The sequence below is a fragment of the Orcinus orca genome, chromosome 11 (genome assembly GCF_937001465.1).
Source record: "Orcinus orca chromosome 11, mOrcOrc1.1, whole genome shotgun sequence".
Taxonomy (NCBI): Eukaryota; Metazoa; Chordata; class Mammalia; order Artiodactyla; family Delphinidae; genus Orcinus; species Orcinus orca.
The window spans coordinates 99,609,659-99,629,465 of record NC_064569.1 but is presented as its reverse complement, the minus strand read 5'-3'; the positions used below and the strand labels follow the sequence as shown (position 1 = coordinate 99,629,465).

At 57.8% G+C, this 19,807-nt stretch overlaps 1 protein-coding gene across 5 annotated transcripts in view; it reads left to right on the top strand.

Annotated features, from left to right (window-relative positions):
* The window catches only part of CELSR1 (cadherin EGF LAG seven-pass G-type receptor 1), a 149,399-nt gene that overhangs the window by 45,304 nt on the left and 84,288 nt on the right, over window positions 1-19,807 (top strand). For 4 of the 5 annotated variants that reach the window (XM_049694600.1, XM_049694599.1, XM_004279656.3 and 1 more), the window contains exon 2: window positions 9,905-10,543. The exons of the other annotated variant lie outside the window; for it this stretch is intronic. In XM_049694600.1, the coding sequence (XP_049550557.1) occupies window positions 9,905-10,543 (639 nt within the window). The remainder of the gene's footprint in view (window positions 1-9,904; window positions 10,544-19,807) is intronic. 5 annotated transcript variants of the gene reach the window in all.

Sequence of the window (19,807 nt, the reverse complement as noted above, 5' to 3'; positions counted from 1 at the left end):
GGCCTGGCAGCCACGGGGTGCGGAACCCCGAGCCCAGCTGCTGCCCGGGCTCCTGGTTCTTCCCAAGAGTCTCAAGCCGGAGGATGAGTCCAGAAACCTTTGTGTTGTTTCCTAGAGCAGGGCTGTCACCTGGGTGCGATTGTGTCCCCAGCAGTGTCTAGAGACGTTTGTGGTTGTGACAGCTGGAGATGGGGAGGGGTGAATAAATGGCATTGGGGCGCTGCTTGGCATCCTCTAGTGCCTGGGCCGGCCCCAGGCCTCAAGTTAGCCCCCGCCAGCCCCTGAGCGTCCACACTGCCGCCCGCGGCGGAGGGGGCCCGCCCTGACGCCAGAGCCCCTGCATCACTGCTTTTGTCCTCCGAATCCTAACACAGCCCCCGGGTCAGGCCTGGTGATCACCGTGAGTCCCCAGCAAGGAGTGTGGTGAGATCAGACTTCGGGGTTCCTGTTCGGCCAACGATGCCTACGTATTGTTCAGCCAGTACTTGAAATCAAACAAAAACCAGGAACGACAAAGGTCCCTGACGAAACTCTTGGTGTGATCCCATCGGAGCCCGCGGTGGCCGGTGTGTTTTCACTGCGGGCGTGTGCTGGTTTCTTTCGCAGTGTTTAGTTGACAGTGTAAACAGCTGGTGGTGGCTCTAGCTCCCCCTAAGCAGTAACTCAGCGTCTTCACCATCATTGCGGGTCAGAAGGTGGCGCCCGGCTCTGAAGGCAAAGGCCATTCTGCTCCCCGCACTCGGCTGGGAGTGAGGCCTGGTACAACTTCAGCCTTCCAGAAGGTTCCATCCAGCATGGACACGACGAGCTGCTTCTCATGGAACAACTCAATGGTGTGGAATGCTGCATTAGATACTAACTTCGGCCTTGGGGTACGACCTTTATTTCATACGTGACGTTAGGAGAGCGCATTGCTGAATCAATGTTATCCTCTATCAGGCAATTTTAGAGTAAATAACAAAAGTGGGAGTGACAAGAGAAGGAAGCTTGTTTTCTCATTTCTTCATTCTCCCTTTATGTTTATTTATGTACTCATGTTTTTATTTATCATTGTAGTAAAATTTACATAACATCAGAGTTGCCATTTAACCGTTTTTAGGTGCACAGGTCCGTGGCGTTAAGTCCGTTCACACCGTTGTGTGACCATCACCACCGTCCGTCTCCTGGACTTGTTCATCTTGCAGAACTGAGACTCTGTCCCCATTAAACACTAACCCCCGATATCCCTCCCCAAGCCCCTGGCACCCACTGTCTGCTCTCTGTCTCTGTGAGGCTGACCGCTCTGGACACCCCATCTCCGTGGGATCACACGGTATCTGTCTGTCTGTGACTGGCTTCTCTTGCTCAGCACCCTGTCCTGGGGTTCATCCGCATCGTAGCCGGTGCCGGGATCCCCCTCCTTTGTGAGGTCTCCCCAGGCCTCATGCTTCCCGAGGCTAGGCATCTCCTAATGTGTCTCGTGCGTATTTGACTCACTTGATCCTGGTGGTCTGGGATGTAGCTTCTTCTCCTCTCTCCATATCTTGGGAGAGAATAATTTCTTGTCATTGCTAGAATTTTATAATTTTGGAGGGGAGGAAGGATGCTGGGTCCATAAGCGTGCTCGGAAACAGAACAGTGTGGCAAGATCAAATCACATATTTAATTTCAATGACTGTGGATTTGAAGCTATAGATATTTTAAAGCCTAACATCAAATTGCTCATCCTTTACCCGCGCGTGGGCTTCCTGGTGCCCGTGTGTGCATTGCCATTTTTTTTTTTTTTGCCTTACGCGGGCCTCTCACTGTTGTGGCGTCTCCCATTGAGGAGCACAGGCTCCAGATGTGCAGGCCCACGGGCCCAGCCGCTCCGCGGCATGTGGGATCCTCCCGGACCGGGGCACGAACCCGTGTCCCCTGCATCGGCAGGTGGACTCTCAACCACTGCGCCACCAGGGAAGCCCGCATTGCCATTTGAGTGGAGCAGTGATGTCCCAGCTTTGGGATGACTTGAGGGGACCCTGCAGCCAGGCCTGGGCCCACGTTCAGATGGGGTTTGTTCTTTCCCTCCTGGCTCCTTACGGCCATGGCAAGTTCCTTGCACCTGGTTATATTTTATTTGGGGTGGTAACTAAGAATGGTAGCCGCGTGGAGAGTTGATCGAGTGCTTTCCGAGTGCTTGAGGGCGCTTGCCGGCTGTTCCTGCCCAGTGTCTCGGGGGTTTTCCTGGCATCCTCGTCGGGGGTGCCCTTGCTGCTGCTCCCCTTACAGATGGGCCGAGCAGGGCTTGCTCCTAGAAGTCCCTGACCAAGTTAAGGGGGAGACCAGGCACGAGGTCAGGACTGGGGAGGGGTCGTGACATGGCCCCGTCACAAAAATATACCTAACGTGTCATTTTCCTCCTTCCTGAAGATGTTTCTGGCACTGGGATCCCCTGACGTGGTGTGTGGGATCGTCTGTCGGGCGCAGCTGGGGGGCTGGGTGTTCTGCACACAGCTCACCTGAAGCTGCTGTGCGTGGGTGCGTCCGTGGCTGTGGGGACATGGGCCCAGCCTCCCGTTTCATCCTCTTGATGTCACAGCAGAAGTAGGAGGACCCGTGCACGTGGCCGCTGGGGACGCAGGGAGGAAGGGCGCTGTTGCCGCCGCTGCGATTCTCAGGAGGGGCAGCGGAGGCGAGGGTCCTGGACGGGACACCCCTGGCGAGGGGCATCGCCCTTCCAGCAGGGAGCCAGCGTTCGGTGTTTAAAAGAGCCCCGTGTGTGCCTCAGAGCCCCTGGGATAGGCTGGGGCATTCGTTTTCGCGTGTAAACTAGATGCATCGTGTGCAGTGAGTGGCTGCTGGCGAGGCCGGGACCCCGGACAGGTGGCTTGTACGTGCTGCCTGGTCCTGAGCCCCCTGAACTGTCTTTCTCTCTCTTTTTTTTTTCTGGCCACGCTGCATGGCATGCGGGATCTTAGTTCCCCGACCAGGGATCCAACCCGCGCCCCCTGCTTTGGAAGCGCGGAGTCTTAACCACGGGACTGCCAGGGAAGTCCCCCCCGTGAGCTGTTGTGGTTGACCAGCGGGTGCCAGGTTGAGGGGACTGGCCCGGGTGCCCCCTGCAAGGCAGGTTGGGGTCCCCACTGACGCCTGGACCCCAGGCCTGGCTCCTCCTTTGGGGTGTGGATGCAAAGATAGGTCACAGCTGGAGGAGGGGGCCGGGGGAGGAGTCAGGGTGGGGGGGCTCGAGGTCACTTCAGGTGAAGGAAGAGTGCCCGAGGGACTCAGATACTGAGGTGGAGGGCGTGGTGCAGCGGGCCCAGGCTCGGGTCCCTGTAGGAGGGAACGTCCCCCGAAACAGGAGTTAGGGGATGAGCTCTGTGTCGGGGAGCGTCCCCCAGGCCCAGGCTCCTGGGTGGGAGTGGGCTTTGGGGGGCTGCCTGGGGCCTGCAGGGGAGGGGCTGTGAGGACCCCGCCTCCAGCAACTTGAGGGGAGACGATGGTAGAAATTACAGGGCGAGGACATGGGTTCCAAAGGAGGAGAAACCCAAGGCGCGGGCTGCCACTGTCGGTGAGGTCCCGGCGTGCGCGGGGACAGGGAAGGGGGGACCGTAGATGTGTCGAGAGCAAGTGCATCGTCTGATTTGCCTGAGATGCTGGTGCTTGAGTGGGGCCCTCCCCTTCAGACCTGAGGCCCCTCCTCCCTGGAGCGGCCAGGATAAGCAGCGTCTTCTGAGGCCAGTGTGCCCGCCAGGCCTGACACCAGCATTTGCCCTACTGCGGCCCGAACCCCCATCACCCTGTTCCCGGGAAGGAAACCACTTCAGAGTACCCACCCTGGCCAGCAGGCACTTCCTGCCCCTGGTGAGGCCCGGGAGGGGGCAGGAGGGCAGCCTTTGTGTCAAACCGGCTGGACGGCAAACAGTGCCCAGTGGATGTGGCCGCAGCCGGCCTACTGCGCCATCACGGGCTGTGTCAGCCAGGCCTGGCAGGGCGTTGGCGGTAGGAGACGGAGATGCCCCCCACCTTAGACCACGGTGCGTGTGGAGTGGGGTGACCAAGACGCTGGCGAGGGGTGCTGGTCCCTCCTGGCACCGCTTCATCTCCAACTGCTGGTGGCCCTGCCTTACCGCGTTGTCCCCAAGGCTGCAGGTGTATAACGGGTCAGAAGCCGGCCTCTTTCCATGTGGACCCTCCGAGCCAGGACCGCAGTCCTCTGGACCCTCTGCCCAACGTTGGAGGGGCTCGGGCTCAGTCGGTCTGGGCCTGCCACTTGCTGCCCGAGTGACCTCGGCCGGGCCTGCTGGTCAGCTCCCTTGTGCCTTGGTGTCCTCATCTGTGCAGGACCAGCAGAGGTGTCCCTCGCGGGCTGTGACAAGGACTGGAGGCGCGGCACCGTGGAAGGTGTCGGTGCAGAGCCGCTGCGGGCAGTGATGGGGCACCGTCCGGGTCAGCGAGGTCTACACCATGGATGTTTCCCCCGCGTCCACCCCCCACTGCCCTACGCCAAGGGTCCAAGAGGCGGCAGCGTCACAGGACCTTCCCCTGCCCCCGTGGCCTTGTCTCCACCAACCCACATCCCCATCCGGGTGGAGTAGTGTCCCCCCAAGTTCACGGCCCCCTGGAACCTCAGCATAGGTGTTATTTGGAGGTTGGATCTGAGCAGATGTGATCGAGCTAAGCATTGACACCTCCTGGACTCGGGCGGATCCTGATCCAACGACTGGTGACCTTTTTAGAAGGGAATCTGGGCACAGACTCACGTGGGGAGAGGCCGCGTGATGATGAGGCAGGGACGGGAGTGAGGCATCTTCCAGCTGGGGATACCAAGGACTGCCAGCAGCCACTGGACACTGGGACAGAGCCACGGGATGGATTCTCCCTCCGAACCCCACGTGGAGCCGACCCTGCTGACACTTGATCTTGGACTTCTGGCCTCCAGGCTGTGAGAGGATCAGTTATGTGAGCCTCGGGCTGTGGTGCAGCCCCAGGACTGACACAGCCTCCCGCCACCGAGTGGCCAGGCCTTGCTGCTTTTTCGCATTTTGTGCTGGGAAGATGGTTGCACTCCACTGTGTGCCAATGTCCATTCCTCCGTGGACCCTGCCCTCCCCGCTGCCTCCTGGGGTCCTCCTGTCTTGCCTCTTGCAAACTCGGCTGTGTCCCTTGCCTCCTTGTGGGCCACCAGCTCCTTGGGCACTGAGACCCCCAGGGCTGAGTGGACCACAGGGATGAGATTGTAGACGACGGCTGTCCTCTGACCAGAGCTGGACGCGTGGACTGGCCCCACCCTCCGTGAAGACCTGCGAAGCCCCCCTCACCTGCACCGTCGGGGGTTTTGCGGGAAGCACCTGCCGGTGGGCACCCCACAGCCCCGCTCTGCCATCTGTTCTGCCTCTTTCCCGCTGTGACTTAGGGACAATGAAGTGACTCACCGTTCCTAGGGAAAGCCGTGGAAACTGCTGGCCCAGTTTGCAGGCGTTGGTCCCGGCGCTGTTGTTTCCAGCCACGGACGAAGTGCGTACCGCAGAGGTTGCGGGGAGCCCTGGGTGAGCTCCGTGTTTTCCAAAATGAAAACAGCCTTTTCTAAGTGATAAACGTAATGGGTGCTCGGGCAGGAGAATAAAACGATACAAGAAAGTTTAGGGGAAGAAGCGAAAATGACCTAAATGTCAGCAACATTCCCGACCGGTACTTCTCCAAGCCGTCAGGGTCCATCAGAAACAAGGAAAGTCTGAGAAAGTCCGTCACAGCCGGAGGAGCAAGGAGACAGGACGACTCACGTCATGTGGGGTCCTGGGACAGAGAAAGGACAGTAGGTAAAACCAAGGAAGTATGAGTGGCCTATGGACTTCAGTTAATAATGTGTCCGTATCGCTTCATTCATTCTAACAAATACCCCACGCTGACGTCACAATAGTATTAATGGCAGGGGAACCTGGGTGCTGGGTAGACGGGACCGCTCTGCACTGTCTTCGCAATTTTTCTGTTAATCTAGAACTGCTCCAAAATAAAAAGTTTATTGAAAAGCAAAGTCAGCGACCCAGATAGAATCACTGTCAGCCCTGAAGTTTTTGCTGTCCCTGCCGACGGCTCTCTGGATTTGTGTGCAAACATATTTTTTTGTTCCGTGTGAAAAGTGGCTGACTTTTCCCTTTTAACATCCCGTTGTCTGGATCTGCCCTGACACCAGTGGAGGCGAGTGTCACCTAGCGGGTTTCGCTGAGCCGAGCTACAGGGGGAGAACAGCCGTCCTTTATTTCAGCGGCTCCCTGTTGATGGGCAGTCGCATTTGTGCTCGTGGCGACTCCGAAATCCAACCCAGATGAGTTAAGCACAGAGCGTGTTCATTGTCTCCAGGACCTGGTAGTCCAGGACGGTCCGTGGTCTTGAAAGAAATTAACAGTAAAATTAACAGTAAGGTGCATATTTTATTTTGCAGCACGTTGGACGTGAGTTAATATTTAATGCTATTTTCTGGTCATTACGTGGTTCCTTGTTCCTGGGCATTCCTCCATGCCGTGCCTTCCTGGGCTCCCTGCCCATCCCCGGGAGGGAGGGGGCAGAAGAGCCTGGAGCATGCCCAGACGGCCTGAACTTGGAGCTTAAAATCAGCATGACCCTCGAATCTTGGACCAGAACAAATTTGTGTGTGGTTTAAGATTAAAAGGTTGTTTCTTAACAGCTGCCACCAGGAAACGAACAATATCCTATATTATTGTAATGGGCCTTCGCAAAAAAAAAAAAGAGAGAAAAGAAACACCCACAGAAAAATAGCTTAGATGGAAAAATGGAGGCTCTGATGCTGTTTGTGTCAGTGTCGGTCTTGGGGTTAAAGAGATGCCACTGGAAGAGGGACTCTCCCCTCCCTCCCTCCCTTCCCTGAATGTTTATCCAGGAGCTTCTGAGTGCCAGGGACTGTTCTAGAAGTGACGGGCACAGCAGGAAAAAGACCTACAAGTTCCTGGTCCTCATGGGTTCACTGCGGGGAGAGAGACAGATATGAACAAATAAAAAGCAGCTTGCGGCCGCTCCTGTGAGGGAGTTAAAGTGAGGATGTGGCAGAGCATGGGGTATGCAGAGGGCCCCTCTGATGAGGGACATGCAGCTGAGATCTGGGTGGCCCCGGGAGCAGCCACCGGCGACAAGGAGGGCGGTGTTCCAGGAGGAAGATGAAGTGTGCAAAGGCCCTGAGGCAGCGAGGTGTCTCTAAGACAAGGGAGGGTGACGGGGACGGACCACATAGGACCATAAGATAGGGTAGGCAGTATGGGTTTTATCCTGGGTGCCTTTGGGGGCCCCAAGGGAGTGGTGTGATGTTTTAGGATGAGTGCTGTGGCCACAGTGTTTTAGGACGTTTTAGGACATTCCAATGTTTTAGGACAACTGCTGTGGCCGCAGTGTGAATAAACGTGCCCTGTTGCCTGGGTGTAGCTGGCGTGTGGGGGAGGGAAGGAGGGTGGTGCTATCTCTGAGGCTTCGTGCCGTATGGGCTGTGCCACCTTTTGCCGTAATTTCTCTTCCTCATTACTTATTCCAGCCACTGGCCCTTTGTTTTGTTTGGTTTTGAATTTTATTTTATTTATTTATTTATTTATACAGCAGGTTCTTATTAGTTATTATTATATACATATTAGTGTATATATGTCAATCCCAGTCTCCCACTTCATCCCACCCCCCCACCCCTGCTTTCCCCGCTTGGTGTCCATACGTTTGTTCTCTGCGTCTGTGTCTCTATTTCTGCCCTGCAAACCGGTTCATCATAGATTCCACATATATGCGTTAATATACGATACTTGTTTTTCTCTTTCTGACTTACTTCACTCTGTATGACAGTCTCTAGGTCCATCCACGTCTCTCCAGTTCCCAATTTCATTCCCTTTTACGGCTGAGTAACGGTCCTTTGTATGCGAGCAGCAGATACGGTCTCAGCGTCCACCTTCTGCTCTGCGGGAGCTGCACACAGGGCTGAGCCCTCACCTCGCCGGCCTCTGGGTTTTACACCAGCCTTTGGGGTGCCCTCCCCACAACGAGGTCATACAAATATTATTTCCTCTTTCAGATTTGGTCCTTCCAGGGAATTCCCTGGTGGTCCAGTGGTTAGGACTCCGTACTTTCACTGCCGGGGGCCTGGGTTCAATCCCTGGTCGGGGAACTAAGATCCTGCGAGCCGTGCAGCCAAAAAAAAGACAAAAAAAAAGAAAAAAAAGAAAAAAAAAATATGGCTTTGCCAGGTTATCGTGAGGACCAGATGGAACAGTAATGCTCGGTGCCTGACCTGCTAGGCGATGGTCATAATTACTGGGGGGAAGCCAGGGCCCCCCTCCACCAAGCATGTGTTCGTGGGTGTGAAACTTGACTTCCCAGGGTCTCAGTTTTTTTTTTTTTTTTTTTTTTTCGATACTCGGGCCTCTCTCTGCTGTGGCCTCTCCCGTTGCGGAGCACAGGCTCCGGACGCGCAGGCTCAGCGGCCATGGCTCACAGGCCCAGCCGCTCCGCGGCATGTGGGATCTTCCCGGATCGGGGCACGAACCCGTGTCCCCTGCATCGGCAGGCGGACTCTCAACCACTGCGCCACCAGGGAAGCCCCCCAGGGTCTCAGGTTTTGTCACCTCTCAAATGGGGTGATGCTGGTTCTCTCAGAATCCCTCGGAATCTCAGGTTTGCCCCTGAATGTGTTGTGACTTGAGGAGCAGTTACGCTTCTCCACTGTCTGGACAAGTTTTGTGGCGTGCGGCGTCCCCGCCAAAAGTGGCTAATGGCTCCTGCGTCTGAGGCAAACAGTCCCAGGCGCGGAAGCTTCTGTGCTCCGCTCCCCGTTGTTCTAAGGGCTCCCTGCAAGCTTGTGCCTTGGTGGGGACTGTGCTGGGTCCAGAGTGACAAGATGGCCTCCAAGTTGTGTCACCTGAATGCATCCTCTCAGTGGTCCTAAGACTTTCCTCCAGCTTCCCGGAAGTAAGCTGGAAATAAGCCTGCCTTTCGGGCTACAGCTTCGAGAGGGGTGGGACCCGCCGGGGGCTCACGGGCTTGCCCAGACGCCTCATGGAAACTGGGGTGGGTGTGCTCATGGGGGGATCCATCAGGGCTGCAGGGACACGGATCTGAGCTGAGCCAGAAGGATGTGAACTTTGCCAGGTTTTTCTCGGGTCCCAGAGCACATTTGGGGGGCCGGGCACTGGAAGGCAGGTGAAGGCCCTCTGGGCAGCATGGCTGCATGTATCAGGGCTGCCCTGGAGGTGATGCTGCTGCCCTGTGGCCATCGTGAGCAGAGCTCCTGTGGCGGCCCCTGGACAGCTCCTCTGGTTCTGGGCTCGGAACCTATGGTGTGCTCACGCTGGTAACCCAATACTCCACCCTTTCCAGTCCCCAAGTCCTAAGTGGCTCGTTCCGTGAGCGGTTCACCTGTGCTGGCTGAGATGCAGCATCCGCTCGTGTGTCTTTCTCAGGCAGCACGTGCTGTCCTGTCCTGTGTGCTGGGCGCCTGGAGATAAGTCGGTCACAGCTAAGAGCGGAGAAGCCGCCAGCATTGCACAAGACAAGGCCGTACCTGGGCTGGACCGTGCTGGACATGGTGGGGTCTGAACTGGGCTGGGGGATGGGCAGGGTCACCTAGTGGCTGGAACAGGTGCAGAGGAGGTAAAGCAGGGGCTCTGCGTCCCCACGTGTCTGGAGCAAAGCGTGTGAGGCTGGGGGGCTGGATCGTGGTGGTTGTTGAGACGCCCTGATGAGCAGTTGGGGGGTTTCCATTGGGGGCTTCTGAGCTTGACGGGCATGATGGGAGCCGAGTGTGGAAGGAGGGGAAGGGGGTCTGGGACGTGGGGTGAAGGTGGTGGTCATGGGTGGGGCGGGGCAGGGCACGGGGCTCGGGGGTGTTGTTCCCGGTCGGGCCGGAGTGGGGACCGGGCAGGCAGGCCCCCGAGTGACGCCCCCTTGTGTCTCGCAGACGGCATCCACAGTGTGGCGGCGCTCTGCACCCTGCGGGTCACCGTCATCACGGACGACATGCTGACCAACAGCATCACCGTGCGCCTGGAGAACATGTCGCAGGAGAAGTTCCTGTCCCCACTGCTGGCCCGCTTCGTGGAAGGGGTGGCCACGGTGCTGTCCACCACCAAGGACGCCGTCTTCGTCTTCAACATTCAGAACGACACGGACGTCAGCTCCAACATCCTGAACGTGACCTTCTCGGCCTTGCTCCCCGGAGGCGTCCGGGACAAGTTTTTCCCATCGGAGGACCTACAGGAGCAGATTTACCTGAACCGGACGCTGCTGACGGCCGTGTCCACCCAGCGCGTCCTGCCCTTCGACGACAACATCTGTCTGCGAGAGCCATGCGAGAACTACATGAAGTGCGTGTCGGTGCTCAAGTTCGACAGCTCGGCCCCCTTCATCAGCTCCCCGACCGTGCTCTTCCGGCCCATCCATCCCGTCAACGGGCTGCGCTGCCGCTGCCCGCCCGGCTTCACCGGCGACTATTGCGAGACCGAGATTGACCTGTGCTACTCCAGCCCCTGCGGTGCCCACGGCCGGTGTCGCAGCCGGGAGGGTGGCTACACCTGCGAGTGTCAGGAGGACTTCACAGGTACGTGTCAGCCTTTGTGGGTCCCGGGGTGGCACAGGCGGTGGGGCGGCCCCGGGTCACCTCTGCTTCACACGAGGCCCCCAGTCCACAGGTCGGAGGGTGTCAGGTGGTTTCCTCTGTCCACTTCCCTCGGGGGCAGGGTCAAAGGATGGACCATGGGCCTGGGCATTGGCGCCACTTGCTGAGCCCCGAGGTCTCTCCTGATCCCGTGCCACTGAAGCCACCCTCTTTATAAGGACAGTAGGAGGAGGGTGATAGTGCCAGAGCCACCTAAAACATCTGCATGTATGTAAAGACATGTGCTTTTTATAAGTGGCTTCAAATTTAAAGCAGTCCATTACGGACTTCGAGTTTAATTGGTTACTGGAAAACAGTGTGATAACTGGGATAGAAATTGTGAGCCGCTGATCACTTGGGTCTGGAAAGACTGTTGGTTTTTTCATGCCTTATTGCCACTGTAGAAATTACTCATCTTCTCTGCCTTGAAGATACACTTACCTCGAAACGTCCTGATTTGTCACAAAGATGAATTGCTCTAAAGGCAGCCAACGGTTGTTTTTAAAAATAAAAAACCCGCCGAGAGCAGTGCAGAAACATATGCTCTTGCTTTGGTCTTCGATGGCCTGTTACATAGCAGGACGGCCCACTTGACAAACAAGTGTGCTGTGGCAGAGGGTGGCCGTCTGTCTTTTTGGAAAGTTTTCTGAGGTTGGGTGGGACCTGATTCGTCCCGGAGGTGGTTTTGAGAGTCTTCCGCGGACTGTGTCCTCGGTTAACGTGTTTGGTGTAAACACTGGAGAAATGGTTTCTGTGCGTGTGGGACGCAGCGCAACTGATGGAGCCTAGGACGGGGCTTACAGGATTAACAGGTATTCATCGGGCAGGAAGGGAGCAAGCCTGGGGTGGGAGCACAGATGGAGGAAGGCGGCCGTGTGGTGCTTTGCATCTGAAGGGAGGAGCCCCAGCCAGAAGAGGGGGCGTCGGGCAGCCTGGGGAGATGGGTGTGCGCCCCGGCTTGCCGCGTCTGAGCACCAGCCTGGTTATAATCCGCTGGCACCGCTGCGGCGAGAAAGGCTCGATCGCCTGCCTGTGTCTCTCCTCCCCTCGCCCGTCTGTGTCTGTCTGCCTGTCCATCCGTCCTGTCCAGCTCTGGAGATCTCGTCCCCGCGGTCTCTCAAGTGTTAACCCTAAATTCCTGGCCACGCTGGAGCTTGGTGCTGAGCCGGGAAGGAAGGCAAAGGCTACTCCAGCCCCCAAGCCCACGCCTGAGTCATCAGGGGGCTCTGGTTGTGCCGAGGAGCCGTGCCACGCAGGTGGGGGTCCTCTCCCTCCTCCCCTTCCCTCTCCACGGCGTTGAGGTGGCATCTCGGCCTCTTCTGGAGTGCCTGACCAGGTGTGCCAGCCGCAGCACAGTCGGCCTCCCTCACAGTGGAGCAGCGTCCCCCGCGGGGCTGGTGTCCCTGTCCCCCTCCCTGCCGCGTGGCCTGGATGGGGGAGAGCTTCTGCGGATGACTCCTGCTTCAAGTGGGGAAACCGTAACCCCGGGCCCCGGGACAGAGCCTGCTGCCCTCCAGGGAATCAGCCAGTGAGCAATCGTCCACTCGCTCCAGGAGTGTTAGTTGAGTGCCTGCTATACGCCCGGCCAGTGCACGCAGCGGACCTACCCCTGCCCAATCGGGTGGCCCCCCAAGGTGACCGGCCCTCTCCCTGGTGGAGACATGTGGTGGTGGGGACCTGGTGGGGGGCACCCCTAAGCACCCCCAGAATCTGGTGATTTCATCTTGAAGATGGGTCTGAAGGGTGGGGTCTACCTCGGTCGAGGACAGCAGCTTGTCTCGTGGCTGCAGCAGCAGTCCTGGCTTCCAGGAGTCCCGGATGTGAGCTTGGGGCCGTGTCTGGGCAGGATAAGTAGAGGCCGCTAGGGACCCGTGGACCCTGGATCCCCTCCAAAGAGGCCTCAACCCATTGGGTGGAAAGGACTTCCAGAGTTCTCAAATTTTGTTTTCATCACCAGAGTCATTTCTAGAGAAATTATGCCTGGGAATGACCCACTGTGTCATCACCACTGAAATGTCTTGATTGGCAGGGGGCTAATTTGAATGTCTTTGGTACTAAATTATCATATGTATTTCCCTCCGAGATAAGACTGATTCAGACTGATTATTTTTCCTCGGTCCCCCTTCCTCTCTTTCTTCCTTTCTTCCTTTGAAGCCCTGCTCTCTTGGTTCAGGTAATTGAACCCATTTATTCGCGGTGAAAGCCGTGCTGTCGTCGCCAGGCTTTTATTACTTGCTCCCTGGTAAGCCGAGCTCGGGCCTGGCGGGCGGGAAGCTGGAAGGGGCCCAAGGCCTCCGGAGGACCCTGGCTTCCTGTGTTGCCAGACGGGAGACGAGCTGGGTGAAGGAAGGTATCAGTTAATTTCAGGAAAAGCTCATGAATTTGATGCTGGAAAAATACCCCGACAGCTCCCCTGTGTTTCTTCAGTCCACTCTGGCCTCAGGGAAGCTCTGAGGCCCCAGGGAACGTGACCCCCCCCGTCCTTGCAGGGAGAAGGCATCTCCCCTTCTCACGGCTCTGCGTGGGGGCCTGGCGGGGGTCTGCCGGGGACCCCACTCTGAAGGGAGCGGGAACAGAAGGACTGGAGGCATCGCGGCGCAGCTCAGCGACTGTCATGTGTGACAAGCACGTGCGCCGGGTTCCTGGTCCCGGCTCCTCTGTCTTCCGGCCTGTGAACAGCATAGCTTTGGTTTTGGCTTTGCTTTTGGTTAAGCTCCCCAAGGACGTAGCCTGTTCCTCCCATCTCCCCACCCCTGCACCTGCCGTCCCTCTGTCCTTACCTACCTCAGGACCCAGCTGAGCGCTGTCCCTGCTGTCGGAAGGTTCTGGAAGTTTTCCCAACTTCCTTGGACAGTGACCGTCGATCTTCTTGGAAACTTCCTCCGTGCCTTGTTCATGCGTTGGTTGCTCTGCTCTCATTTTGGGTATGATCCACTTATTTCCAGGACCCTCAGGACAGCAGCGACCTGCAGATAGTACTTATTGGGCACTTAACGTGCTGTACTGTTCCAGATGATGCTACGCTGTTACCCCAATCCTCGTGGCAGCTGTACGTCCCCATTTTATAAATGGAGAGACTGTGGTACGGGACCTTAAAGTTTCTAGCCCAGAGGTTCTCAGCGGGGTTGATTCTGCCCCCGGGGGCACATGACAGTATCCAAAGGGTTTTTGGTTGTCTCAGCTGGGGGTGGGGTGCTTGTGCCCCCCACAGAGAATGGTCCTCGTGTCGGTGGTGGAGGGAGGAGCACTGCTCTAGACCTGGGCGGGGGTGAGTCAGGATTCGAACCCGGTGCTCTGGCCTCTGAGCTCAGGCTTGTCCGCCCCGTGGATTCCTCGAGGGCGGAATGGCCTGGTTTGCCTGTTTACTGGGTCCTTTCTTTTGCTTCCTTGACTCCACAGTGTCTATTAAAAAGCGCCTTCTGCGTGCAGGGTTCCGAATGAAGTGTGATGGGTGAGAAGGAGAGCTGTCGCTGAGCAGTGGCCCCAGGGAGAGGGTTTCACTCGCCGTCACCCTGTTACCCGAGTGGGTGGCAGGAAACTCTTCCCGCCCAGGAGGACCCCGGACTAAACCCATCCGGGGCAAGCCTCAGGATGTGATTCTGCGTCCGGGTCCTGTGGCCTCTTGCTGCGTCATCTCCCTAATTAAAGGGTCTAATCATGCCTCGCTGACGTGGCGGAGAGCACGTGTCCACCCAGGCTCTGCTCCAGGCCCTTTCCCCGTGCCTGTCACAACCCCATGAGGCAGGGACAGTGGTCACCCATTTCAGGGACACCAAGATGCAGAGCTGGGTGGGGGGCCCCGGGGATTTCCTTCCAGAGCCTCAGGGGCCGGCCCCGCCCCACCCCACTGCCCCTTGCTCGCCTTCCAGAAACAAGCCCGGCTCCTCTCCCCGGGGCCCTGCCCCTCGAGTGCGCTTTCCCTTGTCTTCCCGAACATCACCTCCGTGTCCCCGTTCCTCTGCCCGCCCCTTGCCCACGGCAGAGGTCGGCGGCTCGCGTCCATATCTGCTTGGTGCTGTCTGCTCCCTCCCCGCTGCGTCCAGCATCTTTGTCCGTCAGGTAGGCATGTGATAAATACCGACGCGGGACGACAGGGTCAGGGGTTAACTGGGCCATTCCTCCTCGCGGGCCTCAGAAGACGTCCTGGAGTTCTGGGATTCTGTGCTGTGCTCAGAGCAGAGCCTCTGCCGCTCCCCTGGCTGAGCTGGGGGGATGGGGCTCCCCCTTCCGTCTGCTGTGTCCCTTCCTGTCCTGCTGGTGGGTGTGCCCACCAAGCTCCACTCGGGTCACTGCCCAGCCGTGTGCCCACATGGCCCCGGCCCACGGCTGCCTTGGAATCCCTTCCCCTTCCTCACACACATCCTCCCAGGCTGAGAGCAGCGGGCAGTGATTTATGTCACAGCCGCGTGGGCCCAGGGGTGCATTCCTGAGAAGGCGGCAGCTTTGATGTCACCGGGGAAGGAGGGCTTTCAGGGACCTCTCGGTCATCTGCGTGTCGGGGGGGACAGAGGGGAGGGTCCCGTTTATTCCTGAGCCTCTGTGTTTAGACCCCAGGCCGCTTGTCTGGGTTCAGAGGGTGTTTCGGCAAATAACAGCCAACAGTCCTGCCTCTGTGCATGAAACACACGGCTGTCCCTGGGCTTCGGACATCCAGGCTGCTGGACCCTGTGTCATCAAGGGTGTGCCCCAGCTGGATTTAGCCTGGTTTTGGGATCAGAGGGTCAGGGGCCACTTAGGAGAGTCTCAGTGACGCTGGGTTTGAGCTTGGTGCTAACAGCCCCAGGATGGGGTGTCCCAGTTGTCCTGTGAGGGGGGCTTCTGGGACCCTGACTGTCCCCTGGGGTGACCTCAGCAGGGCTGGGGGCCCTGACTGTCCCCAGGGCCAGGATATTTTGTGTAGGTTCAAGGCCAAGAGAAACTTTTTATTTTATTTTATTTTGCTGTACGTGGGCCTCTCACTGCTGTGGCCTCTCCCGTTGCGGAGCACAGGCTCCGGACGCGCAGGCTCAGCGGCCATGGCTCACGGGCCCAGCCGCTCCGCGGCATGTGGGATCCTCCCGGACCGGGGCACGAACTCGCGTCCCCTGCACTGCGCCACCAGGGAAGCCCCAAGAGAAACTTTTAATGTAAAAATCGAATCATCTTTTCTGCTCATGGGGAAAAATTTAAATCAGTTCTTCTCTGATTCCTACTCCAGCTCTGAGTTTTCTCTTGAATTCTCTCATCAGAGTAATAGTGTCTCCATCGTCCTGGGGTACACTGACCCTGCACCCCCGCATTAGACTAAAAATGCTTCGTGCGTCTGAGCCGTGCTGTCCTCCTGTGGGGTGACGTTCCCATAACACAAGAGAAATGAGTTTGCTGCACTTACTGCAATTTACTGGATTAAAGCTCCACTTGGAAGAGTTCGTCGCCAAGTTGAATTTGGTCCTTAAACCGGAGAGTTAATTATCATTCAAAAGGAAAATCGTTACCTGGCCTATAATTAAAATCTCAAATAAAGCAGAAGCAGAATCCTTTCTTAGGAAAATGTACTTTTCAAATACTCAGGGTTACTCCAGGTTTCTCTCTTTTCAGCACCTCTGCCGTCTTTGACGCTGGGCTCTTTCTACCGGTTCCAGGTTGGGGATATCCAGCGTTTCCCTAGTACATTATTGTAAAGCTAGGGCGTTATTGCACTTCAGGAAGACTTTGTTTTCCATTAAAATCATATACAGAGAGATTGCGGGGGGGATAAATTTAGCCAGGGATCCCCTTTCCTCTTCCATGGAATTCTTTCCCCTAAAGCTGGGGCTTTGACAAACAGAATAATCGCCCTCCTTGCGTCTGGCCTGGGTGTCCGTGCACAGCCAAATGGCCACGGGGGACAGGGACGGGGCTAACGGCTTCTGTTAGCTTCCTGGGGCTACTGTCACAAAGGACCACACACTGGGTGGATTAAAATAACAGAAATTGGACTCCCCTGGTGGGGCAGTGGTTAAGAATCCACCTGCCAATGCAGGGGACACGGGTTCGAGCCCTGGTCTGGGAAGATCCCACATGCCGCGGAGCAACTAAGCCCGTGTGCCACAACTACTGAGCCTGTGCTCTAGAGCCCACAAGCCACAACTACTGAGCCTGTGTGCCACAACTATTGAAGCCCGCGCACCTAGAGCCCGTGCTCCGCAACAAGAGAAGCCACCGCAATGAGAAGCCCGTGCGCTGCGATGAAGAATAGACCCCGCTCACCGCAACTAGAGAAAGCCCGCGCGCAGCAACGAAGGCCCAACGCAGCCAAAAATAAAATAAATTTATTAAGATAAAAAATAACATAAATTTATTCTCTCACAGCTCTGGAGGCCTGAAGTCCAAAATCAAGGTGTCGGCGGGGACTTGCTCCCTGCAGAGGCCCAGGGGAGGGTCCTTCCTGCCTCTTCTTAGCTTCCGGTGGTCCTGGGTGGTCCTCGGCTTGTAGCTGCATGTCTTCAGTCTCTGCCTCTGTCCTCATATGGCGCCCCCCGCCCCCGGTGTGTTCTGTCTCTGTGTCCAAATTCCCCTCATTTTAAAAGGACACCAGTCATTGGACTAGGGCCCCCACTAGTCCAGTATAATCTCATTCTAACCTGATCACATCTGCGAGAACCTATTTCCAAGTGAGATGAATTCACAAGCACTGGGGGTTAGGGATTGAACATGATTTGGCTGCTGGGAACACAGTTCCACGGGCCTCAGGGCTTCCGGGGGTTGGTGGTGACGGCCACTGCTTGTCGACCTGCTTGTCGAGCGTCTGCTGGGACGGAGGACGCTCTGACAGGCTTCTGCGGTTCGTTTTCTTTCCAGAGAGCTGAAAACAAGCGTTCCTCGTGTCCACCCAGCCAGCTTCTAGGTGGGTCAGATGAGCTGGGCGCAGGGCGTGGGTCGGTGAGGAACACAGGTATACGCTGAAATGTCTGACCACGGTGAGCAGAGTGGCCTGAGGACGTGCCTCGTGCGGTTAGAACCTTCCTGGGTCGTCGTACCCGCTGTCCGAGGGGAGGCGAGGCTCCTTGGCCAGTTCCTGCCAGGAGTCTCCCCCATGCAGGCTGTGAGTATCCGGTGTGTGCGCATGTGGAGAGCAGCTGCTTCTGCAGAAAGAGCCGGAAGGCAGCTCCATGAGAGCAAGGACTGGCCTTGCCTTCTCCCCCCTCAGCTCGTGTCCTGCAGCTGCTGTGACCGAGTCCCACAGACGAGTGGCTTAAGGAGCACAGAGTTATTCTCGCCGAGTTCCTTCTGGAGGCGCCGGGGGAGAATCTCTCCTTTTCCAGCTTCTAGAGGCTGCCTGCATCCCTTGGCTGGCGGCCCTTCCTCACCTCAGGCCAGCCTCTGCCTCTGTCATCACAGCTTCACTGCTGACCCTCGTCCCCCACGAGGACGCTGGCCATTACCCCGGGCCCCCAGGAGTCCAGGGTAACTTCCCTGTCTCAAGTCTCAAGATCCCTACCTGACCCACGCCTGCCAAGTCCCTTCTGTGGTGTGAGGTCACATGGCCTCAGGCTCCAGGGAGTAGGATGTGGATGTCTTCGGGGCTCCGTGTTCTCCCACCGGCGCCCAGCACCCCCTTGACGCTCAGTATTTGTGGAGGGCGGAGTAAGCGAGGCCTTTGCCATCGGCACTGGGGTCCGTCCCCGCTGTTCCTTGGAGGCACCACGTGGACCAAGGGCCACCAGGAGTTACTGGGAGTCCAGTTTGAGCCCTTGACCCGTGAGGGGCCACCCCCGACTTCCCCAGGGAGAGTGGTCTCCGCTCACGCTGTTGCCCATCGCCCCCTCCTGAGCCCTTTCCCTGATGTGGACAGACAGATGTCTCTTGTCGTGCTCCCAGTGCCTGCAGGGCTGGGGTAACGGGGTGAGACTTCTCTGCTGGGGTCGCCGGGCGCAGCTGGAGGAGGGAGTGGGTGTCAGCCAGGGCAACGCGGCTGTCCTGAGTCCAAGCGGCGAATAAAGAACGCGCGCTCTTCTCTGGGTGTTCATCTGTCCCGGGAGCGTCCTTCCTCCCAGCACCACGCGGGAAGGGGAATTTGAACCATCGGGGGCCGAGCTGCTGTTGTGCAGGGATGATTAAGGTTTTAGTTAGCATTCCGGCTGAGTTTGGACACGTCGCCATTTCAGAGTTGGCACGGTTTCCCTACTAGCTGATAAAGCGCTGGGGACGCCCCTTTCCAGCCTCGCTGCCCACAGCTGCGAGTTTACTTTCCACCGACAGGTTCTTCCCATGGTCAGCAGGGACCCTCAGCCCGGCCTCCAGGCTTCCATCTTCCCTGGGGTGCAGGGCGTCTCCCACCCCACCCACGCAAGCCCACCCTCTCCAGGAGACCTCCCCAGGCCCTCCCGTGCCCCGACCCTCAGAGGGCTGCATGTCATTAGAACTAAATCATAGTCCTGTGTCTGAGATGCTATCCTGGAGCTGGTTCTTGGGACGTTGCAGGACAGATGCCCTGGCCCCGGGGTTTCTGGGTGACCTCTTCCAAAGCCGGGGCCTCCCTGGATGAGGCAGTTTCCAGGCTGTGCACCGCCCCCCATCCCATGGTCTCTGGAGAGAGGCCTGCAGAGGCCCACAAGGGCACAAGGAGGGCCCTGGACAGCGTCCCCGTCGGGCCCCAGGACAGAGTGAGCCTCCCTCCCACCAGGCCCCTGGGGGATGTTGGCTGGGGCCCAGGCTGCCCCGGGGTGGGACCCTCCACCATTCTGGGACCCCAGATGTCTCCTGAGCTGCCACCAGCTGTATCCTTCTGAGCCCACATCCTTGGCTGGGAAGGACCCTGCCTTTGCTTTCAGGGGGTTCAGGAGCCAAGATGGGGTTCTGGACACTCAGGCCCTGGGGGTCAGCTCGGTGAACTCTCCCCTGGTCACCAGGTGCACCTTTGCCCCAGGCACCCCACGTGCCAGTGTCCGGCCCCCTGGGGGGGCCTCCCCCACTGGCTTTGGCAGCCAAGATTTTGGGGTCCACCTGTGTGTGTTCATTTGGTGCGTCCTGGGTCCTTAGCTGCTGCCCACTGGGCACCACAAAGACCTGGTGGACAGAGGGGGCTTTCTCTTCCACGGCTCCAGCTCCGCTGAAAGGTGTTAGGGGCGCTGCTTCCTTAGGGGACTGTCCCCAGGAAGAGATTTCTGCTGAGTCTGTCCGGTTTCCGTGGTGTGTTTGGGATTTGTAGTGGTTTCCTGTGGCTGCCGGAATAGAAGACTGTAGGCT